Here is a 27,976-nt window from a genome sequence, read left to right as displayed (position 1 = left end):
CAATGTCTCTCAGCCTCCATGAAGAAAAAAAAAAAAACGTTCTTATCCGGCAGAAGTTTGGAGTTCGGGGATTACGGGCTGCTATGTCTACAGGTGTGAAGTAACATTTCCATCACAATCAAAGAAGAAAATGAGGTAAGATGTAAACAAGTTCACCATCCATGCTTTACTCTGACTAAGAAGCCCTGTCCTCTTCTTAATTGCCATTTCTAATTGTCTTTCAGGAGAATTAGAGAGATCGTTGACCTTTCACAAATAAGCTAGAGACTTCCTAGTGATAGAAGCCTTAAAATGAATCAGATGCTGAAGTACCTTTAATTGAATTACACGCTGACTTCCGGATCTGTGCTTTCGAAGTCCGAATTATACACTAATGGCACCTTAATTGATAGGCAGTGTTTACCCTGCAGACACAGGTAATTAACGACAGATATAGGATGCTAAAACAGCTGGATATAGGTTATTTGAAGCCAAACCATGACAAAGACCTGTATATGACAGTAGACTGTCAGAAAAAGTGTTCAGCCCCGGTACAGTTTTGTACCCCAAGGTACAAACAACTTTAATGTACCCTAATGGTACAAAAATGTTCCACAGAGTCTATTTCTGTACCTTAAAAAGTACATTTACCTACAGCTAAGGGTACATTTGCCAGACCCTTGAGGGTACAGCCCCAGTGTCAAGTAGTTACAAATTGGTACTTTTTCTGACATTACATAACTCTTTAGTGTCTTAAATGTTTTAGTCAGTCTCTCTTTTTGAAATATTTGCAAGATTAGGCCATTGTTAGGGTGGATGTGATTCCTCTCTTTCTATTACTAAATCATTAACTCATATATTGGCAAAGCTAGGGGGAAAAAAACTAAATGTTAATCACATTTAAAATGGAACTGCAAATATTCTAATATTTCAAAAGTGATGGTAATAGCATAGCACAATTTCCTTAGTGGCCTCTTAAATCAGTATCTCTGTTTAGTTACGCTGGGTGTTGGAATTTTGGTCTGGAATCGAGTCAATGATTATGGAGAAAAGTGCTAAAGTATGAGGGCTAACTTGTGTGATAAACCACGGCAGGCTGCCACTTCATTAACCCATTTCTATTCATCTCTTCCTTGGTCTGTGTTAAATAACTCACATTCCTCACTGTGTTTTTCATCCTCGAAGATTGACTGCCTGAAGCATCCTTAAGCAAAATGGAAAGTTAAAAAAACAGTGTTGGAGTGTATCATACGTTATCCTACAATTAAGAATTATAGATGTCGTCTATTTAAAAGTTTCCAAATCACCGGTTTAGTGGGTGTTTTTTTCTGCGTCCTGGTGGGATAATGAACGACTCCGTGGTTTGACATGCTAGGCCCCAAAAGGATTAAAATGACATTAACTTATGACGGCCAGGAACCGATTCTAGCTCCACTGCCCTGAACCTTGAATGAGGTCTGCAGCTTGGGGATTTTTGAACGCCATAGACCTGCCATCCTCCACTACTGAATAAGCAGAGTGGCAAATATCTGAAATGTAGCCAGAAGAGCAGCTGGCCTCTAGAGAGTGGATTGCCGGGAAGGCAAGTCATCTGATCTTTGGTCGAAGGAAATGTTCCCTCCTGCTTACAACTGTATCCTAAATATATGTGGTCAAGTAAACTACAAGTCAAATGTTTGGACACACCTACACATAGAAAGCTTTACTTGTTCTATTCTCTGTATTTTAGAGTACTTAAGACATAACTAAACTATAAAATGACATTCAGAATTATGCACTGACCACAGAAAAATCTGTTGAAGGGTGGGGGGGGGGAAAGCAGCAATTTTGGTTGGGACACAGAAGGTTGCCGGTTCAGATCCCGGGTCGGCAGAGTGATCCCACCATTGGGCCCTTGAGCGAGGCCCTTAACCCCAGGGACTGGCTGCCCCTACTGTCCCCTCTACACCAGTTCCATGAGGTGGCCTCCTGGGATGCTTTTCCAGCTGTCCTGAAGGAGGTCCCACATATGCTGAGCCCTCATTGGCCACTTTTCCTTCACTCTCTGATCAAACTCCTCCAAAACCATTTTAGGTCAGGTGGCCAGATCATGTGTTGTGACACTGTCACTCTCCTTGTACAGTAAATGGCTTGGTGTGTCCAAACTCTTGACTGGTACTATATTACCTTTGAAAAATAAAGTACTAGGCTTTAATAAGTACTAGAGAAAAATGTCTCAGAAGGAATGTCTGCTGAACAGACATAAACATGACGGTGGTTCTGAAGTACATTTAAAATTAGTGAATTTAATATTAATGTCGTAGTGTGTGGGCTGTCATGGGCAGACACCTGGCTCTGAGCAGCCGTGACCCTGTGACAGCTGACATCTCGTCACGCATCGAGTCTGTAAACAGCCAATGAACCGCAGGGTGGGCTCCAGCTGTGCAGAAATGAGGACACAGCGCGGTTTTTAATGCCACACAAACTGTGCATTTGCAAGCAGAAACTACAACAAATACTAATCAACCCTGTTCCTTATTTATGAGATGCTGAGACCGCGTGTTTTGCTAACAAGCAAGCTGCCTACGATCTTCAGACTCTACTTTTTAGCTATTCTTTTTGAAACATCTGAGGGGGGATGTGGGGGGGGGAGGGCAGGAGGCTCTTAAGTGACTTTTTGAGTGGTCCGAGGGATGACAAACCTGCCCCTGTAAGGACGTATGCTGGTGTTTGGAAACGACACTGGCTTGTACTGATTACACTGGTTTCTGCCCGCATGAGAGCAGCTCTTCTAAGCTGGCATCTTTCACGAGAACATGCTGTATTCTTCGGGCTTTTGGGCTGTTTGGGGACAGTAAGAGCACGGGTGAGATGTAACTGAACTACTGCATTTACTGAATCTGTCTGCAGTGTTTGACGCACCTAAGAACCAGGATAAATACTTGCTCGTTTTTTTGTTTGCACCATAACAGCGCTAAATAACACACAGTAAACATTCTGAACATACACGTTTACATTATTTTTTAATTTGTTTTATTGGATTGAGGAAGATGATTAATCTTTCAAATCAGGGCTCGCAAATCGTCCAGCACGTAAGTTTGTGGCGTAAACATGTTTACCTAAAGTAATTCGAACAGCAGATGTTGTTGTTATTAAGTTATAAAGATACGTGCTCAGTCAAGGGAATGCTGGGAGATTTTTTAAATGATGACCCAAGGCCTTTCGCTGATGAATTACAGTGTTTGCAGTGGAAGCACATTATTCACACACAGCTGGGAAACTTTCTATAGGAATTTCAGAAAAAAAAAAAACTGTTGTGAAAGTGAATTTACAGGTTGTCACGGGTTACTGTGGGAAGGGTGTAATTTAGATAACAAATACTTAATAAATGTAACAGGTAAGAAAAAATAACATATGTGTATATATGTGTGTGTATACACACACACACACACAGTACTGTGCAATGGTCTTAGGCAGTCTAAGAAAATGATGTTTTAATGGCCTTCATGTTGGTGTAAAACTATGATATATCTGACAAAGTGTGTCAACTTAGCCATTTCAAAATCTCTCAAAGACTTTTGGCAGAAACCATCCACAACACCCATGAATTTTGTGTGACGGTGTCACGCCCCGCTCCGTCCGCTCCCGATGTGTGCCACGCCCACCTCATTACCTCCTGTTTCGCCCTAAGTGTTCCCACCTGTAGCTCGTTCTCTGTTACCTAGTCTTGTGTATTTAGTCCGAGTCTCAGTCTGTATTCCCCAGATCTGTCATTGTGTAGTGTCCGTTGGATGTCCGTCCCTCCAAATAAACCCCGTTACCCTGACTACCTGGCTACGCTCGCCTGCTTCCTGCCTGCTCTACCCGCGAGCGTGACAGAATGACAGATCTCCCCGAAAGCACGAAGCAGCAGTCCGAGCACCACCGGCTCGGACTGCTGCAAACTTTCGTGTATTGGCAATCCCAGCCAGAGGTCCTGGAGGACCCGGTAGCCATGGAGCTGGCTAGCCGGGGCCGGGACCTGCTTCAAGAGGAGCGCCCGCCCGGACAGCATTACCCGCTGACGAAAGCCCGGAAATGCCTCCGTCGGCTACAGCGCCGGCTCACCGAGCGAGGAGAGGAAGAGCCGGAGGCGACTCCCACGCTCTACCTGGGAGCCTGCACTCTCCTCCCCGCCTGGGATGACACCGCCACTACCAGCCTGGCCCGCCTCCATCCGGAGAAGCCACCTCCGATGGAGGCGTACTATTACCGGCTGGAGCGTCTGGGCGTCGGAGGTATCCGCGCCGTAAGAGACGCTATTCCCCGGGTCCCGAGAGCCCTTAAAGGGAAGGCGCCTGCGCGCTCGGCACCCCTCCTGCCGCCTCCGGACCTGCATGGTCCGGACCCTGCTGCAGCTGCCGCCGCTCTGCCTGCGGCACCGCCTGCTGTAGCATCCGCCGCTCTGCCCGCGGCACCGCTTGCTGCTGATGCCGCCGCTCTGCCCGCGGCACCGCCTGCTGCTGCGGTTGCTGTCGCCGATCTGCTCACGGCTGCACTGCCTGCCGCTGCCGCCTCTCTGCCCGCGGCACCGCCTGCCGCAGCTGCCGCCGATCTGCCCGCGGCTGCGCTGCCTGCTGCCGCCGCCGATCTGCCCGCGGCTGCACTGCCTGCTACCTCCGCCGATCCGCCCGCGGCTGCGCTGCCTGCTGCCGCCGCCGATCTGCCCGCGGCTGCACTGCCTGCTGCCGCCGCCGATCCGCCTGCAGCACCCCTTTGCCCGCCTGTCCAGCCCGACTCGCCTGTCCAGCCCGACTCGCCTGTCCAGCCCGACTCGCCTGTCCTGCTTGACCCGCCTGACCCGCCTGGCTTGCCTGCAGTCCCGGTTGCTGGCCGCGTGGAGGCTGCGCCCGCCGAGGCGCCCCCTGCTGGCTGCGTGGAGGCTACGCCCGCCGAGGCGCCCCCTGCTGGCTGCGTGGAGGCTGCGCCCGCCGAGGCGCCCCCTGCTGGCTGCGTGGAGGCTGCGCCCGCCGAGGCGCCCCCTGCTGGCCGTTTTGCCGGTCCTGCCGGCACCTGAACTACCTGTGTTGCCTGTCCTGCCGGCACCTGAACTACCTGTGTTGCCTGTCCTGCCGGCACCTGAACTACCTGTGTTGCCTGTCCTGCCGGCATCTGAACTACCTGTTTTGCCTGTCCTGCCGGCACCTGAACGGCCTGAGGTGGCCACAGTTACGCCCCCTGCTGGCCGTGTGATGGCGGCGCCCGCCGTGGCACTCCCTCCCGGTCGCGTGCTGGTGGCGCCCGCCAAGGCGCCCCCTGCTGACCGGACACCCGAGGCGCCCGCCCAAGCGGCCTCTGCTGGACTCATGCCCGCGGCCCTGCCTGAGGCCGCCGTTCCGGTCCCGCCCGCGGCCCCGCCTGAGGCCGCCGTTCCGGTCCCGCCCGCGGCTCGGGATGCCCCGCCTGCGGCCACGCCCGCGGCTCTGGCTGCCCCGCCTGCGGCCACGCCCGCGGCTCTGACTGCCACGCCTGTTGCCTCATTAGAGGTCATGACTCCCTCGCCCTTACCCCAGCAAGGCCGACGCCCCCCAGGACCCCGCCTGTCAGTGTCCCGTAAGGGACGGGGACACAGGCGTCGGGCCCGGGTCCCGCCCGCCCTGCCCCCTGGCTCGCCCGTTCGGCCCCTGGCTGTGGCTCGGTGGCTGCCTGCGGGTCCTGCGCCTCGGGGTCGGCGGTCGCCGCCGGGTCCCCCCCTGGTCCCTGGGTGCCGGTCCTCGGTCCCGCCTCCGGCTCCCGGTCGGCCGCCTCCGGGCCCCCCTGCTCCGGCTTGGCGTCGGACGGCGCCTTCGCCGGCTGCGGCTGCGCCTCCGCCTGCCGCGGCTTCCCCCTCCTGCCTGCCTTCCCTGGTGTTCCCTCCTGCTCCCTCCTGGTCCCCTCCGTCACTCCCTCGTCCCGTCCCCTTGGTCCCTGGGTGGTCCCCTCCTGCTCCCTTCTCCCTCTCCCCTGCGGCCCCTCCGGCCGCTGCCCGTTGCCCGCCTGGGCCTTTTCGTGCTCCCCTTGTTCCTCCTCCCTTTCCGTTCGTCCCGCCTGTTTCTCCTTCTGGTCCCTTTGTCCCTCCTTTTGGCACCCCTGGCCCTTTCGTGTCGCCTGTGGGTGTTCCCCCTGTGTCTCCCTTCTGGGTCTGTCTCTCCGCCTTCCCTGTTCTCTGTCAGGTCCTGTCCTTCGTTTCGTCCCTGTTCGTCTTTTGCGTCTCCGTCCTGTTCCCTGGGTTTGGTTGACGTTCTGTTTTGTCTTTCAGGTCCTGTTCCCTCGTCCCGTCCGTCGCCTCCTCCCTGGCGCGCCCGGTGTGCGCGCCTTTGGGGGGGGGTTATGTCACGCCCCGCTCCGTCCGCTCCCGATGTGTGCCACGCCCACCTCATTACCTCCTGTTTCGCCCTAAGTGTTCCCACCTGTAGCTCGTTCTCTGTTACCTAGTCTTGTGTATTTAGTCCGAGTCTCAGTCTGTATTCCCCAGATCTGTCATTGTGTAGTGTCCGTTGGATGTCCGTCCCTCCAAATAAACCCCGTTACCCTGACTACCTGGCTACGCTCGCCTGCTTCCTGCCTGCTCTACCCGCGAGCGTGACAGACGGCCTGCACATTTGCACATACGGCTAATCAATAGCTCATTGATTTCTAAGCTAGTTTACTTAATTAATCGCTTAATTAAGTGAGCCGGTGGTGAAATGTAACAAACACATGGAACGGCTGAGGTGCCCCTGAGGAGAGGTTTGGGAACTGAAGCGCTGTTCATCTAGCCATCCAACAAGATATCAGTAACTTTCTGGAGAAGAAAAGAAATTCTTCTAAGATTAATTTGCATTTGTTCTGATGTTGAATTGTGTATTTCTTATGAGCACATATACACGTGTAATGGGTCTGACTTTACTGTGCGTGTTTATGGATGAGAGGGTGGAACATTGTAGAATCAGGAAATCCAACAAAATCTCACAACTCTTTTCCAGCTCTTGTTTGCTTCCAGCATCCATACCAGCATTGTGAGACATCATGGCTCTTTCATAAGCGGCATTACTGGGATGCAGCCTCTGCTGAGGGTAATGTTTTTGGAGTAGCGAATGGGAATGCATTGAAAGTCATTTAGTCTTGCTCCTAAATGGATTAAGGGAGGACTGCATTCATTGTAACCATGGTAACCACTGTTTTTCTATTATGAATTGTTACAATTTACAATTGGGAGCAGTGCCTATGGGGCTGGCAGTTTATGAGGCTGAAGAGAAATTGATTCATATAAGGAGTTTTTTGTGTGTTCTCTCTTTAATTTAGTATGTACAGATGTTTTGTTTGGGCTTGGACTGGTTATTATTTGTGTTGCTGGGTCTCTGCTTATACCTGTGGGCAATGTTTTGCTTAAGCTGTGTTTTGTGTGTGCTTTGTGAATTTGGCCATATCTTTTGGAGTGTAATTCAATTGCCTTGCAGAGTATTGTGGGATTTCTGTATCTTTTTATTCTTGGGTTGGAATTAATTTGTTTGTTTTTTGCTTCTCCGTGTGACTTAAGCAGATACATTTGGTCAGAGTTGTTAAGTACTGTGTGCCCTAACTTGATTGTTTTATTATTATTATTATTATTATTATTATTATTATTATTTGTTATTCTTATGTTCATTGTTATAATTGTGTCTCTTCAGATGCAATGTAGGCACAAATATATCTTTTATGTAACAAGGAAATAAATAAATATTTATTCTTAGCCTCGGCTGAACAGCCCTAGTGGGGAGATAAGCACTTAAGTCAACATAATTAGCGCCCCCCCCCCCACCTCATTTGGCACAGTCGGCAGGATTTGCTATTTATGGGGCTGGTTCAATAAAGGTTGGATTGTAAGGCACCTTGATTTAGTGAGGAAAACAGTGGTTGTTCCATGACCCTGGAAGACCTCTCCAGTTGGAATCCAACAGCAGCCATGAGGACCAACCCCTTCCATACGTCTAATCTTGCTATTGTATAGGTCACTTATGGGTGAAGAATAGGGGCATTGACTCTAGTAAAACAATTACAGGCAGATAACAGGCAGTTATGTGATGAGTCGTTGATCGAGTGAAGCTGCTGATCACTCTGCTTCCACTTCATCTGCTTCAGCTCTTCCGATCTGTTTCTGAGTGTTATGTCTATGCTCCTGGGAAACGGAAATGCTCTGTTAAAGCGTCGATACACAATAAGCCTGTGGAGGATTGCGTTGAGGAGGTCCGAAGGTCTTCGCTTGTTTGGCACATGCCCAGGAGTGAACAAGCTTTGTTTGTTTATGATCTTTTAGATGGAGAAGCTAAGTCAGAGGTCAGATTTCCGCCTCCCAGTGACAGGGATGGTTCAGATATCTAAATCTCGAAAATATTGATTGATGTTTTTGGTTGCTCACAGTCTTTTGTTTCCGAAAGCAGTTCATTCAAAAATGACAGCTTGAGGGCAAGTCACTTGATGGTGAATATTCACATGCTCTTACATCCATGATGGCAGTCGTGACCCGCAGGGTATGACTACTAGTTCACTGAATATGTACGTGATCACGTACCGCGTGAGGAGCTTGCATGCAGCTAATTTGACTTAGTTAGGCTGGATGCCCATATCTGGTTTAGGGCATCTGTAGCGAGGCCATCCGTTGGCCAGAGGATGAGGACCATCTTAACCTGAGAACACGAGCCTACTCCTGTCGTACCCACTCTGAGGTGACTGGTGAGCTGAAAGATCTTCTTTGTAAACAACAGGCACAGCTAGATATCCTCTTGAAGTCTATGGGACCATCGCACTCCCCCGGCATCCAGGACGTGAGATAAGCGCAGCTACATGACGGTTCCACTTTGAATCATATGGGAAAGCTATCTGTAATCGATGTAATAGCATAGCCATATTGCTAGGCTTTGTCGTGTGGCCCTTGCTGTGCCTTTTGTTACATTGCCCGGTGATTTTAGTAGCCCATCATTATGAGTTGCCACACAAATGGCTTCCTCGGGTGGGGAGCAGCAGGGAAACTAGAGTCCCCCAGTTTTGTGAGCCTGGAATCAGGAAGGGTTTCATCGGCTCTCTCGCCCCCCGCCCCACCCTATCTTGTTGGGAATGTCCTGTATTGCATGTCTGATCTGCTGGAGTAGTAACCCCCAACCTACTGGATACTGGCTCTGTGGTAACTACAGTTACTGAAACATTCTTTGTTAAACATTTACGTCCCCACATTCAAGAACATGAAAATCAAATAAATGGTGGCATCTTAAAGCTGTCAATGTGCTAAATATGGATGGGAACATTCGTCTTTGCATAGATTGTCAGCAATTGAATGCCAAAGCACAGAAGGAAGCATTTCCCGTGCCATGGATCGATGAGTCTCTGGATGCTCTAATAGGAGCCAAACAGTGCAGCACCTTAGACCTAGAGAGTGACTATAACCAGGTTCCAGTTGGATTTTGCAAACTGTTTGGCTTTTTTGACGACAACACAATGCCATTTGGGTTGTGTGATGTTCCAGGGACCTTTCAGGGCTTGATGGAAAGGATCTGTGTAGAAGGGAGGTTTCAGTCCCTCTTCTGGACAACATTGTCATATATTCACCTTTGTTCACAGAGCACTTGCGAAGACTGCTTTCTGTAGCATAGGTTGAAGCTAAAGAGGTTTCCATGCTGTTACAGTATCATAGGCTTGTTGAGGGCTTTGCCCCGTTAGCAGCACCCTTGCATCAACTGATGCGAGAACTGCAAGGTTCAAAGCAACACTAGGGGGCACCATTCCAGTGTGGCCCTTAGGGAATGGCAGGGTGATGCCTCTGAGCAGAGCTTCCTTACACTGAAGTCAATGCTGTTCAATGCCCTGGTTCATGGTTATGCAGACTTTTCTAAACCCTTTGTACTTGAAATGGATCCTATCCATCAGGGCTTGGGTGCGACCCTCTCTCAAGAGCAGGATGGGCAGCGGAAGGTCAGGGATATTTATCTCCACCTACCCCAGAACCTAAGGGGGGCCATGGGTCTCTGTATAGAAATAGCTGATAGATTTCGATCTCCCCATTTCGGTGGTACTACTACAGTGGAGCGGATGATGGAGACTAAGGCAGTACCTGAACTTGTATGTATATTAGATAAGTATATATTAGATAAGATGTTCTGAATAAATCCTCAATTCAGTTACATATTCATACCTTAAGGCTGTTTTGGTCTCATCACAGTTTTTAGACCGCAGAGTATTAGAGTGGTGAAAGGGAATATTAAGGAAGGAACTTGAAGGTTCTGGACCTTGACCCCTGGAATGGATGGCATATGGAACTCCTGGCAGATGAGTACCGGCGGTCCTCTCTCTGAAGCCCTCATCATCTGCTGACCCCAACCAGGACCGCTTGGCTCTGCGCCTGGAGACCTTAGACCTTCTCAGACTCTCCGCCAAGCTCGGCAGCCCTTGTCCTGAAATCCGGGTCAGCACTTGTACTTTTTCTGCACTTTTCCAATTTCTGACAAGAAATAACTTTTAAAGTCCATCTTTTTATTACTTTTGGCCAAACCTGCACAGCTGAATGCGGGTTTGAAGTAATGCATTTTATTTTTATCGTTTTTGAACTTGTTGTTTTTGTTGTAATTTATTTTTATTGCCCTGTAATATATTTTTATTCATCCAGAAAAGTATAAAAGTGATTAAATGTCATCAGTATTTAATGTTATCTGTGTGTTTATTGTCTCGTGGCTGAATGTGCTGACACGGTGACTTTAAGACTTATTTCCCCCAGTTTTTAATCCTGTTGGTGAGGTGCATGTTTATAAAGTCGGCATGAGTTCCTTGAAACACGGTCGGGTCGGGGGTAGGTTGGGGGCTCTCTGCACAGCCCCGCCGGATGATTTTATTAAAGTCAGCATAGGATGTTGATTCTCAGCTATGCTGTCTGTGTTTTGTCTTCTGGCCCCATTGTCACTCTGCTCTTCCTCTTTCAGGGGAACTAAACAGATTTTTAAAGACTTTAACCCTAACATTTGCCTGCATGAACATGGCCGTTCTCACTGCAGCTGGACTATTTACATTAGAAATGTCTTGAACAATGGACATTTCATTCTCCCTGTGTATCTGTCCATTTATCCTGAATGGGGTTGTGAGGCACAGGTAAGTCCTACAGGTTTAGTACTGCAGTGGTCTCTGATTGGGACTTTAGGGCATCACAGTGTACAAGGCAGGGGACACCCTGGATAGGAAAACCAGTCTGTCTCAGGGCACAAGGTGGGGGACGCCCTGGATGGGAAACCAGTCTGTCACAGGGCACAAGGCAGGGGACGCCCTGGATTGGACACCAGTCTGTCACAGGGCACAAGGGGACATCCTGTACGGAATGCCAGTCCATCACAGGGCACACATCCAATCACACACTAAGGGCAACGAGAGAAACCATGTCACCCAAACCACACAAAACCTTGCATTATTCAGTCAGTCGCTGGCTTATTTATAAGCAGACTATCAGACTTAAGCAGACTGACAGACAGCATGCAGTCACACTGGGGTTTATGTTATGCTGGCTAGTCACACTGTGTTGGAATAACTTCAGTCTGCAGGTTCTTCTTACTACATGAACTTATGTGGCTCCCTTAAGGAAACCCTACAAAATTCCATGTTAAAAACAGCTTTAAGACCGTTGGGAGGACAGCGTACAGGAGAGACCACAGCCCTGTTCTCTCTCTAGGTGGAGTCCACAGTCGAGGATTAAACACAGCAGGGACTAATAAAACACACCCTAACGTGTGTGTGGAAGGTCTATTGAGGTGGTAACAAGTTAAACATTATTTAAGCAAATTACTGTTTCTGTACAGAGCCCAACGACTGGCCTATAGTGTTACGGCTGTGTTAACAAACTTTCCAGTGTTTTAAGAGGTAATGCCACCGTGTGCTTTTCACTGATGAATAAAAGTCTAATTTTCATTGGTAGATTATTTGTATTTATGAAGCTACTTTGAAATTTGATAATCATCTCACTGCGTAAGTTATATAATAAGGAGGTTGGCTTGAGTTCAGAAATATACCCATCTCTAATCTTGCAGTGATATTTTGATCTGTACTGTATGGTAGAGGCTCCATGTGTCCCTCTGCCCAGCATAGATAAGGAGTTAGAAGGTGGATGGATGGATGGATGGATATAGTTGGTGGTTTAAAAATTCAATTCACTGGCATTACAATTCACTGGTAACAGGAAAAAAAAACATTAATCACTGGCTTGAAGCTGGTTTGCACATCACAGTACCACAGTCAGCAGTGACAAGAACCAGTGAGAGGAACCAGTGCAGCTCCTGTGTCAGCCTGGAATTTAGGTCATCAGACATTCCACTAAATCAAACTCGAGTGGCTCTCATTTTTCTATTTCAGTCTACTTACACCCTGTAACTTTGTAAATATTTGCATACTTAGTGGGAGCAATGGAAACATTTTCTATTCAGTTTTATGGTAGATTTACCGTGTCAGTGACCTTTTTAGGTCACCTTATATGGGCTGATTTCATAGACCTCCGTGAGAGATTTTCCTGCCTTAACTCTGATCCACTGACCCTTTGTAAACATGCTTTGTATTCTGCTGAACCTCTTGCAGAGGTTATTACACTCATAAACTCAACTCAGACAAACACAAAGAGAACTTTTGGGTTTGATTTACTTTAACTGTGGGGGGTTTCCAATCTAAAAATGGAACAAAGCAGGTTAAGATCTTAAGACACAATAGTTTTACACGCAGGCCATTCAGCAGCTGTTATATACACTTTATTCATAGATAAACAAGAAAAGAGAAACATTTAAATTCTCCCTCACATAACTTTGGTTGCAAAGGCAGGTCTGACACTGTAAACCTGTATTTGCCGCTGATGACGCGCCGCTTAGGGACACGGTGGCACCGCGGGTCGCTTCTGAAACATCAGAAGCTGACTGGCAGCACATGATTTCACATCTTGGGCTGCCTTTGACAGAAAGAAGCTTAGGTTCCCAGAACCAACGTCATTGGGATTTACTCACTATGTACACGGTATTCAGCAGATTCCTTCAATATAAATGACTTCATTGTGACAGATACAGTCATACTACTGTGTAAGTGTCTACGAGCCGCTTCTTGAAGTATGTGATATATTTGTGCAATGTGACTCTCAATGTGAGCCAGTCAGAGTCAGTCTAGAGGACTAACTGGGGTGTGGCTTTGATTGTCGCACTGTGACCCTCCCCTCATGTGGTGGCCTGCCCATGTGGGGCGGCTGGCAAGTCCTCGTTCGTGGCAAAACCGTCCAAGCGCCGGAGTCCTGTGGTGCATGGGGGGAGGGGCCTTCGAAGCTCACTGCATGATCATGTCAGGCTGGATGTTGAACAGCAGGTCGTCGTTGCTGCGACGCACCTCCAGTAGCAACGCGGTCTCCTCCGCCAGGGCCTCCTGCAGCTCGCCGGTGCTGGTCAGGGCGCGGCCGTTCAGCTTGACGATGACGTCGCCGTCCTTGATCCCGCCCCTGTCGGAAAACACGGAGCGATCGGGAAATCGGAATGGAGCCACACTGGATACACAAAAGCTGCCTGATTACTAGATTTTTAAATATGCATTCCAAAAAAATAAAAAATAAAAAAAACAAAGCAAACATTTAGTTTTGTGAAAAAGTCAGTCAAAGAAAATGATGTTTCAATGATCTTTATGCTGGTGTAAAACTATGATATTATATTTGTCAAAGTGTGTCAGCTTAGACATTTCAAAACCTCTACTAAAATCACCCCAAAATTCACACGTTTCATCCAATACACCTATGTAGTTTTTGACTCGACCACTAGCACACCTCATATGGCAAACGAATAGCTCACCAAGTTAAGTTAATTAAATTAATAATCAATTCATAGAGCTGGTGGTGAAATTGAACAAACACATGAAATGGCTTGAGATGCCCCTGAGGATGTCGTACAGTACATGTTCTAACGCTAAATAGTTTTTTTTAATTTTTGTTAAGCAAATATACTTTTACTACCCAGATAAATAGCTGTATACTTTTATTCGACTTCCTAAGACATTTGCAGAGTACTGAACGCGGGCCCCTGAACTGCATGCTCTCTACATTTCTCCTCCAATGATCAGAGGCCTTATGGGGATGTGCAGAAGAACAGAGTGTCTGCACTTTTCTTTTGGAAAAAGAAACTAACCATATATTTTCTAGGGCAGGAAAGAACAGGACGACTCAAAGGACTGCAGAAACCCGCAGACAGGAAACAGTCAAGGAAAACAGCCCTGACTTTAGGCTTTTTCTGTCCACGTGTTAAATTTGATGCAGAATCTGCTTCATATTAAGGACAGATTCAGGCAAAGGAAGTGGCTTTGTTTGCATGTAACTCTAATATGACTTTAAATCATTTTGTTACTTTAAGAGACGTCTCACAGAATAGTGCTGACTTGTAACTTTCAACAGGGACGTGGCAGTTATGGAAATGTAATGCCAGATGTGTTCCAGCACTGTCTGTTGTACCCTTGAGGAAGGTATATTGGTTCCTCCAACATTCCCAGTGAAATCTACTGAATCAGGCCAGTAAATTATCTAGCCATTTAAATACGCAGAACTTGAGTCAACGGAAGACAAAGTGTAGCAGAAAATTCAGAAACGATAGCAGCGTGTGGTTTGACGGTAACCTACTTCTGAGCCGGGGAGTTGGGCAGAACCTCGTGGACGTAGATGCCACTACTGATGCCTGGGAAGTCCACGTTCTGCTTTTTCAGGTCCTCCACCAAGCTGGCAAGATTGACACATAGCTGACTTTCTTCACACTGTTCATGTTAGCATGCTCTGAATGTAACCAACACAGACCTAAAGGATGTGCTCCTCATGCAGTGAATCAGCTCATAAATCAAAAGGGTGTACAGATGTTTTAGTTATATATATATATAGTTTTATATATATTATATATATACAGACAACATAACATTTAATCATTCATAATTATGGGATGTGGATGTATGCGTATTAGCATCCAAAGAACCTTAAAATAAAAGCTGACACAGTACACATTTGTAAAGGAAGGACTTGGCAACATGTGAAACTGACAACCACATGCAAATTCCATCATACGACAGACATCCAGAAAGGTCTCATACCCCGGAGTGATAGTGAGCATTCGGATTCCAATAAAACGCTTCTTCAAGCCCTTCATCTCTGAAAAACACAAAGGGTCGTCAGCGTCACAGCTCAAAACAAAACCTGGCTTACCAATCGTGGGGTTACTGGCTTATCGTGGGTAACTTGTCGGATTTAAGGTACCACAGTTTAAATCGACTCCATATTCCTTCATGCACTTACATTTTGCCCGGACTACCTTAAATCCGACAAGTTACCCCGATAAGTCAGTAATCCCGCTTCGTAGTGCGGGCCACAGATAAGAATCATCATTAGCATAGCCCTAGGTTAGTAATCCTGTTTCTAATACTTGGGCAGAAGCAATTGGCTAATCAGTCGGAGACGATCTGTCTACATGATGCATGTCTAGCAATTTGCCAGATGCTCAGTCAGCTGTGGAGCTTAATGAGCCTCCAGAAGACACTGTCAGATTTGCATCTGAAAATCCTGAAGTTCTTCTTGTTAGCTACTTGCCATAAGCTAATGAATGTCGGCCAGCAGAAGGTGGTTATTGTGTTATCAAGAGGAGTCTATGACCATTAAGGTGTCGCCCAAACAATGTGATCTGGGTCTTAAACCAATCAACAGTTACCTAACCGATGTCTAAATGTTATGCTAATATCCATGACGGTACTGTTAATGAGAAATACCCATAGTGGCACTGTCAATAAGAAACAGGATCTCTTATTGGTTTAACTTTAGATTGAAAGTGCGTTTCTTCCCTTAAGGTCAGAGGAATCCCACACATCTGTTCAATTTAGGATGGAAGTATGTCAGATTCATTGTACCCAAGCTGTCGTGCAATTTATTTCAGCCAGTTTTTGGAGGGAAAATTACATCACATGTCTATTTCGAACACAAGCAGCAAATGATTCCAGCAGTGAGTGCTGGGGCACAATGAAAGTGTGCAGATCCCTGGGCAGTGGATCCTCGTCTTAACAGCCTAGTAATCTACTGGATTAATAGTAATCTGGAAGCTGGAGCTTTGGAGCTCACCTGCATCAGAGACCAATGACTGAAGCTTTGGGAAGCTGTAAAGTCTCCTTAATAGTCTTTGTTTGACTAAAACCAAGATAAAACAAACGTTCAACCATATAAGCCATCCAGACCCATCACCGTGGAACAGAATCACAGACACTGATTCAGGCTTTGATTCATAACTGCAGAATTGTCGTAATGATCACAATTTAAATAAGTATTTAGATCTCTCACCTTTGATGCAGTGCACTCATTATTTTAGATCAGGGTTATTCAAATCACGGTCCTTGAGGTCCGAACACTGCTGGTCTTCCAGCATTCCTTTACCTGTCAGTCAGGTGTGAAGCCTCTGACCAATCAGAATCAGTAATTATTAAACTAACTACCTGGGAGAACTGAAAACAAGGCCTGGATTTGGATTCGAGGTCCAGATTTGAAGAACCCTTTTAGATCAATGTGCCTTTATGAGAACAATGATATGCAATGTATTTAAAACCAGACATGATAAATGATCTTTGGGCAGTATCAGTTAGATACTAGTGGACACAGATCCTTGTCAGTGATGAAACTCTACCTTTACTGTGTCTCTCCAGAGATTCGTTGAGGAACAGTTTGATCCTGTCCGAGGGAATTGCAAAAGATATTCCTGCTGTCACCTTCAGGGTATTGATTCCGATTACTTCTCCATCCTGGAATACAGAAAGTAACGTTCATTTGTCGCTTGAACTCAAATACCAGTCTCATTCATAGTTATAGTGCACTGAAATTAAATAGCAGAGACAGACTCATTTGAACAGTACAAAGTGCCTTACCAAGTTAACCAGCGGACCTCCAGAATTCCCGTACTATAAATAAAAGATTTCAATTAGGGAAAAACATGACATAACAGGTATATCGCTAATATTGGATTTTGATGTGATTGTCAAAGGCATTCTAGGTGTGAAATATGGCCGGTGTTTAATAAAAGACGTCCTCCTTACATTGATGATGGCGTCTGTCTGGACGTAGTCCATGTCCGAGTCACGGAGGCCCAGCTCCTTGCCGTCCCGCTGCGCGGTGCTGACGATGCCGGTGGTGACTGTGTTCTGCAGGGCAAAGGGGCTTCCGATGGCCACCACGAACTCCCCGGGTCGCAGGTCGGCCGAGTGGCCCAGCCGCAAGACCGGCAGCTTTTTCTGAGCACGGGGAGAGCGAGAGAGAGGAGGAGAGAGAGAAGGACCAGTGAGAAGACGGACAAGGGCCCGGGAATGATGGGAGCTTGCAGTAGGAGACCTGGGACGTCTGACTGGACACAGCAAAACACCCAACTGTACAAACAGGGGGGAATAAAACCATTTTGGATCCAGAATTCATTACATATGACCACATGATAAACCGTGATGTCACCGTGCATTCATCACCCTGGCGGACTGACTCTTCCCTTTCCGGAAACGTCCACACAGTCATCTCACGATCAGTCTTTTCTGAGTGCCTAAACATATATCAGGTAACAGATAAATATCTACAACTAGATAAATATCCTGTGATGGGTTGGTGCTCCATACTGGGTTGGTCCCTGCCTTGCACCCAGTTTCTTTGAGGCACCAACAACCATGAATAGGATAAGGGGTTACAGAAAATAGATGGATGGATGGATGGATGGATGGATGAATATCTCTCTTGATTTAGTCTACTGCATCCCCCTTTGTTGCTTTTTTAATTGAAACATATTTAGCTGAATACAGAATATTTTAGTGCGGCTATTTTAGTGGAGCCTTGGAATGTCATTTGTAAGCGTTTAAAACAATCGTTAGTAGCACCGCTCTGCTCGTTCGCAGGAGAAGCATAATGTAAGAGTAGAAGAAAATGATAACGTTCGGCGCTTAATTACGCGTTTGCCTGTGACAGATGGCGGAGGTGACGTCCATGTCAGCCACACGTAGCTGCGGAACGATCCGGACGCCGCGTCACCATCTGGGCCACTACAGACCACCGTGAATTACCATGAAGGGTAAAAACAGAAGCATATAATCTGAAGCGGATTAAATATGACGGATGAACTACTGTATAATAGCTGGGCGATTTCGACTCCTCTGCCGCACATGCGGTTGGAAGGTCCAAGTACAATTCTGCGGCCAAACCTTTGATTACTTCATTCTCCCATAATGCCTGGCGGGTCCACCTAATACCTCCCAGAACCGCCATACTTCCAAGACATAGAATCGGACCCCCGGTGAACCGGTCGTGGGACAGCCTGGCGGTGACTACCAGAGTCAGTGACACAGACGCTTGGGGGAATACGTCATGACAACACGGAAAACATGCCACCACCCAACAGCTGGTGAAACTTGTTAAAATCATTTTGCAGAACATAAATCTGGTGGCATAATTATTAAAGCCCTTAAGAATAAAGGGGCAGATATTGTAAGAAGTATGAGCCGTTTTCTTTACAAAATGTACTCTTCCTTAGCTCATACATTGCATCATTCTGGAAAGTTCTTTATTGTTTTACAGCCCACCAAAGTGTAGAACTTGGGAGGCGGAGGCACGGAGAACCCCCCCTCCCTGCCTCTCACCTGGGGGTTGACCTTGATGGTGGCGATGTCGGACTTCTTGTCGATGTCCCGGATGGCGGCCTCGTAGGTGTCGCCGTCGTGCAGCCGCACCTTGAGCTGCTGCCGGCCCGACAGGGACTTGGTGCTGGAGACCACGTGGGCGTTGGTCACGATAAGCCCCGCCTCCGACATGATGAACCCCGAGCCGCTGGAGAGCGGCACGTTCCGGCCAAAAAGAGGGTGCCTGTAGCAAAGCCCAAAAGCAAGAAAGAGTTAACAATCTGCCCTGTAGCAGTATAGAATTACTAAGTGTCTGTTTATCTCCGCAGACAGAGGGGACATGCCATAACCAAACAATAATTCAAAAGAAAAAAGTACAACAATAGTATGATGGCTGCATTTTTTCAGCAGCACCCCCCCCCCCCCATGCCAAACCTCTTTAAGGATGATCTATACTTCTATGTAGCTGTGTACCCTACATCATAGACCGAGGCACACCTCCCCGGACGTGGAAGTATACGACAACCGTGATTGGTCCGCTTTAAGCATCACACTTCCTCCCACACAAAAGTTTTGTTGTTGTTTGTTTACAGCTGGGGGGATTTTAGTGTGCGGGAAGCTACGTTTAGCTCGTTGCTAAGCTGCTGTTTTTTGCCATGATTGCAGCCATTCATGGTGTCAAGAAAGACGACTGCCATTCACATAATGGCTGTACGGTATTGGCAATTTTCTGATATCACCATTCGATCGTTTGTGATAAATATCGCGGTAATGAAAAAAGGTGAAAACCGGCACCAACACTTTTCTGTTGCACAGGGGGGTGGGAGTGTAGGGTCGTGCTGTAAGATGGCGTCCGTCAAAATTTGTAGGGGGGTAGTCCTTAAGTGGTCTCCTTCACAATTTGTGGTGCAGAGGGGGGAGGGTTGCTCGGTGGGCTAAGCCTGTGTGCCTGTAATCACAAGGTCGCCGGTTCAAACCCAGCCTCAGCACGTCTGCGGGTTCCTTGAGCAAGGCCCTTAACCCCCAGCTCCCTGGGCGCCGCTACAGGTGGCTGCCCTTCGCGGACAACTTACTCTACAAAGAGCAAGTTGAGGGAGGCGTAAAGACAATTTCCCCACAGGGACAATAAAGTATCAATTATTATTATTTTGCAACACTGAATGAAAGTTTCACTGCCTGCACCAGCTCATACTCAGACCCCACCTCAGCAACAAAACACAGTCTGCATTCTGGGATTGGTTTAAGCTGCACTAATCCTAACTAAACCTATCATTGCAAAATATGCACAGAGCATTCCCTATAACCTCAGTCTTGCGGATGCACTCCTCCAGCACACAGTCCATCCTTCTATCTCCGATCTTAACTGGAACCACAAAATATAACCGAATCCCATCTGAATATTTTTTTCGAACCTGAATCAATCTCTTTCACACAAGCCAAACTCTGTGAATGTAACTGCAATGCGATACCGTAATTTCACACATATAAGGTGCGTGCAGTCCACCCTTCTGCACTGCTACAACTATCGATGTATCGCAGGGTCAGCATAAGAAATCAAGTGGGAGTTTTTTAAGGAGTTTTGCGATGTTTAGTAACTCAAAATGCATAAAATAAATGTGCAGTGCTGGTCTGGAGGATGTCAAGCGTGTTTACAGCAGCCTGTCATGTGATATCTCACAGTGATAACTATTGTACATAATCACTGTATTCAGTTCATGAAAAAAATAAAGCAATATACCTGAAAAACATACTTTTAGTGTTTAAGAGTGGGAATAACTCTGATGTGTTTCTTATGTACCTTTATTTGTTCTTTCAGTCTTAAAAAAACACCCATTTTTGGTCACATATTCCGATTCTGTCAACCCGCATCCCTCCCCCTCCCCAAAAAAAAGAGAGAAAAATTACACCAAACTCTCATAAACATCCTAAAGGGAGGAGGAAAAAGCGGAAATCTGCCAAAAAGAGGATTTTTTTTTGCCTGTTATAAAGCAGACAAGGAGCTAAAGAAATGGCCACATTTTACTTGACTGGGCACAAATATACTATTATACTATACTATTACTCACAAATATACTATTATACTATACTATTACTCACAAATATATTATTATACTATACTATTACTCATGTATTAATTAAACACAAACTAAGTCTTACATACTGATCTTATGTTAATTCATCATTAATGAATCATGATGCATGTTTTATCTCCATCAGTTACTGTATTTGTTACTATATCTGTTAATTCTGTAAACCTTTGTGAACTAGTGAAGGAACAAGTCATGAATAACACAGTTAAATACTGATCTCATGTTTGTTCATGATTAATGACTTGTAACATCTTTTATCTCAAGTAGCAACTATATTTCTTCATGATTTGTCCATAATTCGTGCCCTGTCAAGTAAAGTGTTACCAAAAAAGTAGATATCTCACAAACCCCTCAAAGAGTGATTTACACAGAAAGGATGAAAACAATTATGACTGGCTCAGAGAGCACAGGCAAAGCAGCTTCGGTAAACTGAATTTCAAACATATACTAGATCTTGAAACGGAACAATCATTACATTTGCAAAGCTTGCTGAGGTTTGTTTCCTATGACCGAGTAAAAATGTTTTAGCAAAACTTTAGCAAACCTCCTGCACTCATCCAGCTAATGTTTTGGTGATGTGATTGCAAAGCAACACAACTTATAGTGGGAACATATAGAATTTCATCCATCTCTCACACAGTTGTTTTAATACACAGTTCATTTCTTCTCTACCCCATGAGGGATTCTGTCCTGGAGCTCCGGATGTCGGGCAGTTCCCAGCCTGGCTACACATCTGCTGCTGGACACCCCCCCCCCCACCCCCCTCCATCCCGAAAGAAGTAGCCCCCACACCTGCCGATCCAAACATCAGCTTCCATAGCTCCACTGGACCTTGTGCATTTTTACCGGAACTATACACAACTTTTACTTTATAAACTGGCACTTTGCTGTTTTGGACTTCCTCTGCTGCCCCCTGGAGGACGGGCTCCCCCTTTGCGTCTGGTTCCTCCCAAGGTTTCTTCCTACTACAGTTTTTCCTTGCCACTGTCGCCTCTGGCTTGCTTTCAGGGGGCTTTGGGCAGGGACAATGTAAAGCGCTTTGAGACAAAGTAATGTTGTAAAAATGCACTATATACAAATAAATTTTATTGAATGTTCGAAAATGTAATAGGCAGATGGGAACCATTATGTTTTTCCGGTTTTACCCCTTTTCTTTAGTTTGTCACACAGCTTTATGTGCATGTAAATGGTCTATAAAGTCTTAAGGCCCAAAGCACATGCCAAAGAGAGTAACTCTCACCACAGAAACCACTCTTCTTTAATCTGCCTGAAACGCCTCGTTGAAATTCCAACCCTTACTCCCGTGATATGGTGAGGTCACCTAGTTAAAACAATCCTTATTGGCCACGTGCTTGCAAAGATCTGTCTGCAAACTGTGAGACAGGGGAGGAACGGGTAAGGCAAGCTGACCAAATTATGTAAAATTATGTTGCCAATCTGTCTTGTCTCTGCTAGCCAGCTAACTAGGCCTCTTAGTTAGCTAGTTTTAGTTTTTCTGTTAATTTATGTTGTAAATTTATGTTGCGTGTAGCACCTTGGTCCTGGAGGAACGTTGTTTCGTTTCACTGTGTACTACCTGTATATGGTTGAAGTGACAATAAAGCCTACTTGACTTGACTTGACTTGACCAATCAGAGCACAGTGGCCTCCTGGGGGGTGGGGCTTAAAACCTTAATGGAGCATTTCAGACAGAGTTATAGATGGAGTGAATAGAGATGTACAGTATGAGAAAAATAATGTGTTTTTGGAACATTGAAGCATGTAAATCTATTCTACGTAGCAAACCCCAAAAATAAAATAATGAAATAATGAGACCCAAGGGAGAACAGACAGGTCCACGTATGGTGTTGGTTCTTCTTAAGTAGCAACGCCTACAGAGGTCATTTACCTGAGGAAGAGCTCTATGTGCACCACAGCTGGGGTGATCTTCTCCACCACGTCGGCAATGAAGTTGAACTTGTACCTCGGGCTGTTTGGATGTGAACGACCTATACTAGCAGGAAGAATCACTAGGTGTTACTAAACAGCTCCCCACACAATCGTACACGAGACATAAAGACAAACAGGGTATCACTTACAGACCCCAGAATTTCAGTTATTAGTTTCACTGAACACCCTTTGAAGAACAATACTTTAAACATGACAAGCATAAAACATTGGCTATTCAAAATGTACATGGCCTTCGTTTGAAATTAATGCAATATTCCTCAATAACAAGAATTTCTGTGTCCAGAAATAACATCTGTTCATTTTTGGACTATGCTCTGTGTTTATCTAAATAGGCTAGTCTGGTTAGATTTTTTTAGGGCTGAAACGGAAATAACAGCCAATTATTTCCACTCAGCAACTTCCCATAAAGGATCCAGATCGCTGCTTCACCAGCTCCCGTTTCCTGTGAACTACCTGGCGCCCACAGAGCCTAGCTGTAGGTAATTTTCTGTAATTAATGCAGTGACGGTCCACTTATCCTCAAGCCAAACGGAAACACACACACACGCACGCACACACACACGCACGCACACGCACAAATATACATAAACAAGACTCTTGGGCTCATTGTGAACCTGCCGAGGTCAGCAGACGCTCTTCTTGGCCATGTTTTGCTAGGCGCCTCTTCGTCACCATCTAGTCACATCCCCCCCCACATCCCCCCCTCACATCCCCCCTCCACCAGCGCTGTCTCAGAACGCAGCTGGCGACTCTGCACAAGTGAGACTTTTAGCTCAGGCTGTATGAGTGTGACCCGGCCCCCCACTAGGGTGACACGACTGGCAACGGGACCTGCGGGCCGACGGGTGCCGTTATTTTGTCTCCACTCCCCCCAAATCTGAAAGCGACTCTTTGTTTTGCCCCCCAACCCCCCCCCACCCCACCCTTTCACACCTCACCAACCAGCTCTGAACAAGGTTGTGGCGACTGTCTCATTTTGAGGCCGTGAGCGATGGCGGTGTTTACCGACTCTCAACCCACAAATTCGTATGGGGTCCCCAAGGCCCCCTGCTGGACAAAAACTGTCACTACACTAAATGTAAAAATAAACCCATTCCTTATTCAGGAGATGCTGAAGGAGCATGTTCTGCTAACCAGCTAGCTAGCTACCATATTCTGACTCTTGTCTATTTATTTAGATTTTGAACCATCTGGGGGGTGATTTTTGAGTAGGACCCCAGGAAGAACAAACCCGCCTGCATCTGTAGCTTTCAGCATCCAGTCTCCCTAATATTAGGTTCATATCTTATTCACCCTGGATTATGCTTTTAAACAAAACCACTTAATGTGGCCCTTCAGGCAAATATTGCTCACAGGGTCTTTCTGGCACGAATTTAAATTTGTGGACTTCAGCCTCAAAGCTGTCCCTGATTTAATATGACCCCCCCACCAGAAGATCACAGAAGCTCCGGACGTGTCTGAGAAAATCGGGAATGTGGGTGAATTCAAACCAACAGACGCATAGATAGTCTGCTCCAGTACATAAACCTACATCGGCACTTTTAAAGGCCTGTCCCCATTACTTGTTTTAAATAACACTCAAACCCGCCCGACCTTCTGTACTGTGGCCAGCGGCTTGCAGGCGCAGGAAGCAGGCGAAGGCGGTAATGACAGCTCTGCTTCCACTACTCCTAACCCTCCCTCTGTAATTCAGAAAGCCGTGGCAGATGCCAGCTGATTTGAACCTGAGAAATTATGGGGTTTAGGGCTGGACCGTATTGGAACTCCACCATTTTTGGGGTTCACGCTCCTGGGTGGCTGGATTTCAGACCCAGAGCCAAAGCCACCCAGGTCCCGTAACGAGAACCATATCTCTGACTTCCCAAAGACCTCAAACTTCTGCTGTCTGTAAAGGTGGAGCCAGATGAATAGACCCCCTCTCAGGATTCACACCACAAAGACAATGCCTTCCTCGAAGACCCCCCCTCAGGATTCACACCATAAAGACAATGCCCTTCCTCGACACCTATTGTGTTTCCTTTCCTGAGTTTGCTCTAGATGGAAGCTGGTGAAGGTGGTGTCCTCTGGCATTTTTTCCTTTGATCTTAGTCTTCTGTCTACACTGCTAATGCTTGGCACGTCTATGTTTACACTCAATGTTTAGGATTTAAAGACATTACTTGCACACCCCCCAAAGGTTTCGGTCACTATGGAGGGTTGGGGAGGGGGGTTCATGCATCTGAGGGTCTTTATTCAGCTCGTTGACTTAATTACCTCTGCAGGTGAGTTACGCCAGCAATTACACTGAACTCTGCGACACTGTAACTCTTTATACTCAGCTGGTTGCCTGAAACGAAAACTTGGCCTGGATTTTTACTTTCTGGGCCTGAACTATCCACCTCTGACTGAATGGCTTATAATCAGGCCATTGTATAACCCAGCAGAATGGATTCTTACCATGGTTTCCACAGAATCCACAGAATGTTACACAAAGCTCAGGACCGGTTCACGCACGAGGGGACATAGGCGCCATCCCCACAGAATCCATCATACACCAGCACCACATGGGCTGCAGTATATGAAATTATAAGCTGGTACAGTAACATAAGGCAGGTGATTTTTCCAGTCCCAGTTACCGATTCAATATAGGCTATTATGCTCTTGCGCTAGCGGCCTATAATAAACGGTGGTGGAAATTTCGGTTTCTTTAAATCCCGAATAGTATTTGCTGTTATATTTGTACATGGTGCATGAGGGCGTATCATGAGGTGAAACACAAATGACAAACCTGTGCCGGAGCCTTTTTCACACGATCCTTTATGTGCCTGGGAGACAGCGGGCAATCCCCGCTGCAGAGCCTTCCTGCTAACAGCCTTTAGCTGGCACACGTTGCCGTACGTCTTGCCGTCGCTGCCACACACCTTGTGGCCCATTTTGCACTGGCAGACGCCCTTCGAGAGCCGCTTGCCGGCCGGGTGCCTGCACTCCAGCCCGTCCCCGCACGGCAGGTCCTCCTTCCGCCCGCAGGGGTCGCCCTCCGCGCTGGCGCACACCAGGCAGCAGTTGCAGCGGTCCGGGACGTAGCCGCTCGGACAGCTGGGGCTCGGGCACCGGCTCACGTCGCACCGGGACGGGCAGCTGGTCCTGGGCTCGGCGCCAATGAAGTTCTCAATAGAAAGCAAAGCCGCAGCGATTACTAAGGTCTGCATTCTCCACCTCGAAACAGATCCGCAAAACAGGAACCAAAATGTGCCTTAAACCAGCAATGAACTATATACAAAAGTTAAAATGTTAAAATAGGTAACATAATGTTTCCCTGGGCAGCATGCGTCCAAGTGCTGAATCTGTTTTCCGTAGAGGTAAATCCCTATTTCACTGGTTAATTAGTTTGCTGTATATGGATTCATAAAAGTAAAAAATATGACTGACAGCAGTAACATGAGAAATAAAAAAATAAGCGTTTTGAAATGAAAAGGCTATTTAGAAAACAACAAATGGCATAAATGACTAAAAAAGCTACATTGTTTTATAGAGGTCGGTGGTGCTCTTGTGCAAAGAGCTCATGTATGCGGACGGCAGGTTTTAAGGTTGAAAGTAGCCTAAAGGTTTTAGTGGGATAGTAGAGATCTGCCTCCTCCTCCCTGGCTGGGGGTATGGACCACCTCCCGGAGACCCCCCCCCTCCCCCCGCCCCCAAGGCTGCGGTTTTGCTGGTCCAAACCCGATATTTAAGTTTCTGACAAAATTACAGGTTCGAACGATCGTTAAAAGTGCGTCCATTTTCCAAAGTGCGGAATACGCGCATTGCATTGCACAAACCGCCGTTAAAACCTCTAGAAAGTGAACTCGTCTCGAGTTTTCATATTATATTTGCAACTGCGGATAATATCCTTCCCTCATTTTAGCTGCGATACATTTTCTGTAGCATTACATCTAGAGATGGTTGGAAATTAAGCTTTGTTTATATGCTTTATCATGCATCCTCTTAGGATATGTTTGTATCTCTCTCTTCGGCTGGCTGACAGGCAGAAGGATTAAGCTTATCTGACCGAAAGATAAAGAAATGAACGATTTAAAATTATGTATGAAATTGCCAGTGAGGTCCCATTGCAATTTAAGCGCAAACAGCATTTCTAAGTCGCCGGGGTAAACAAAGTATTGTCCTCAAAGTTTATATGCAGATCGACCCAAATCCCAAGGGTGGATAACGATCGACGTGGGCCAATTGCGGCTAAAAATAATAAAAGAGGAATATTTTGAACGTTGTGTGGGTTAGATGTTAATCGCGTTCAAAAGGAACGTTTCTGAAAAATGCCATTCGTTGTGACGGTAGCAAGAAAATACTATTTACATTATGTAAGTTTATGAGTTTATGTAAACGCGAATTGACAGATAGAATTGACAGCCAAGGTGAAACGGGATACAATTAAAAATAGCACAAACAAAAACTTAATGCCTGAAGTTTTCATTGTGTACGATGAACCTTCTATTTTGAGCGTTCAAACCCAGCGATGAGCTTTACAAGTGTACTGAGCCTTTCTCTGTGGTTTCTCTCGGTACACCAACACCCAAAAACGCTACAGTCATAATACTTTAGAAGGCTTCTGGAGTCATAAACAAACAATCCAAGTAATCCTATTTCTGGGGCCAGAAGCGTTATCATATTACAACTGAGTGGTTTTTAAACAAATAAATGAATGTAACACGAAGTTGCCACACCATTGAGCTTCTGCTGTCCTTCATGAAAAGTCTGTGCTAGAAAAATAAGCGAGCGATCTTACCAATAACTATCCATCCAAACAGATCCTGGAGCGTCACTTTACGAAAGGGGGGAGGGCTTTACTGGCAGGGTCTGATGGAAATGCTCCACATTATTTAATCTAAATAAAAAAAAACTTCATTTATTTGAGGGGGTGAAGAACATTATAGAGTGGGTAAATCTCCCTAAAACTGTCCTGAGTTGGACACCAGTATCCCTGGCTCTGAGAATTAAAAAGGCAGTAGATCCACATATCGTGAGCCCTGCTATTTTGGGTGAGTGCCAGGCATGGGCACTGCCCTCTGTGTGAGCCTCACCATGCGATGCCCTTCATGAATGCTACGTTAGCACTTATCTGCTAGTGTGCAGGCCTCATGCAATCTCTGCAGTCGTCTGCGGGTCATTGTAGGTCAAGCTACCGGGCGTTAAAGTACAACGCTCAGTGGCAAAGAAGAAAAAAAACAAGCAGAACCGTTGCGACATTTCGTACGATGCATTTCATAGAGTGACGACGGGAAGCTGTGAGGCTTGTATGTAGCTATGGGGACTTTCCCCCCCCCCCACTCCATATCTGACTCTGAGGGTTTACTTTGCTTTGCCTGGTTTATTTCCCAGACCTG

At 46.4% G+C, this 27,976-nt stretch overlaps 1 protein-coding gene across 2 annotated transcripts; it reads right to left on the bottom strand.

The window, feature by feature from the left end:
• Positions 1-12,679: 12,679 nt before the first annotated feature.
• On the bottom strand, positions 12,680-26,203 carry LOC111853125 (serine protease HTRA3-like). Of its 2 annotated transcripts, XM_023829748.2 has the most exons (10): positions 25,387-26,203; positions 22,558-22,657; positions 18,601-18,823; positions 17,026-17,220; positions 16,858-16,890; positions 16,620-16,734; positions 16,064-16,129; positions 15,049-15,106; positions 14,591-14,686; positions 12,680-13,429 (listed from the first exon to the last, which is right to left on the bottom strand). In XM_023829748.2, the coding sequence occupies exons 1-10, from the start codon at positions 25,805-25,807 to the stop codon at positions 13,261-13,263; spliced, it is 1,476 nt and encodes a 491-aa protein (XP_023685516.2). In that variant the 5' UTR covers positions 25,808-26,203; the 3' UTR covers positions 12,680-13,260. The 2 variants fall into 2 exon arrangements, with proteins under 2 accessions (XP_023685516.2, XP_023685518.2); XM_023829750.2 differs by lacking the exon at positions 16,064-16,129.
• Positions 26,204-27,976: the final 1,773 nt, after the last annotated feature.

This window comes from Paramormyrops kingsleyae, chromosome 25, assembly GCF_048594095.1.
Source record: "Paramormyrops kingsleyae isolate MSU_618 chromosome 25, PKINGS_0.4, whole genome shotgun sequence".
NCBI lineage: Eukaryota > Metazoa > Chordata > Actinopteri > Osteoglossiformes > Mormyridae > Paramormyrops > Paramormyrops kingsleyae.
This window is presented reverse-complemented; position numbering and strand designations above follow the sequence as displayed.

Coding starts and splice junctions, on each gene's coding strand:
- LOC111853125 (XM_023829748.2), bottom strand. CDS start 25,807: ATGCAGACCTTAGTAATCGCTGCGGCTTTGCTTTCTATTGAGAACTTC. Junction 18,824..22,557: donor CACATAGAGCTCTTCCTCAG/GTAAATGACCTC, acceptor GCTTTGCTACAG/GCACCCTCTTTTTGGCCGGA. Junction 16,130..16,619: donor TCTGGAGAGACACAGTAAAG/GTAGAGTTTCAT, acceptor TCTTGGTTTTAG/TCAAACAAAGACTATTAAGG.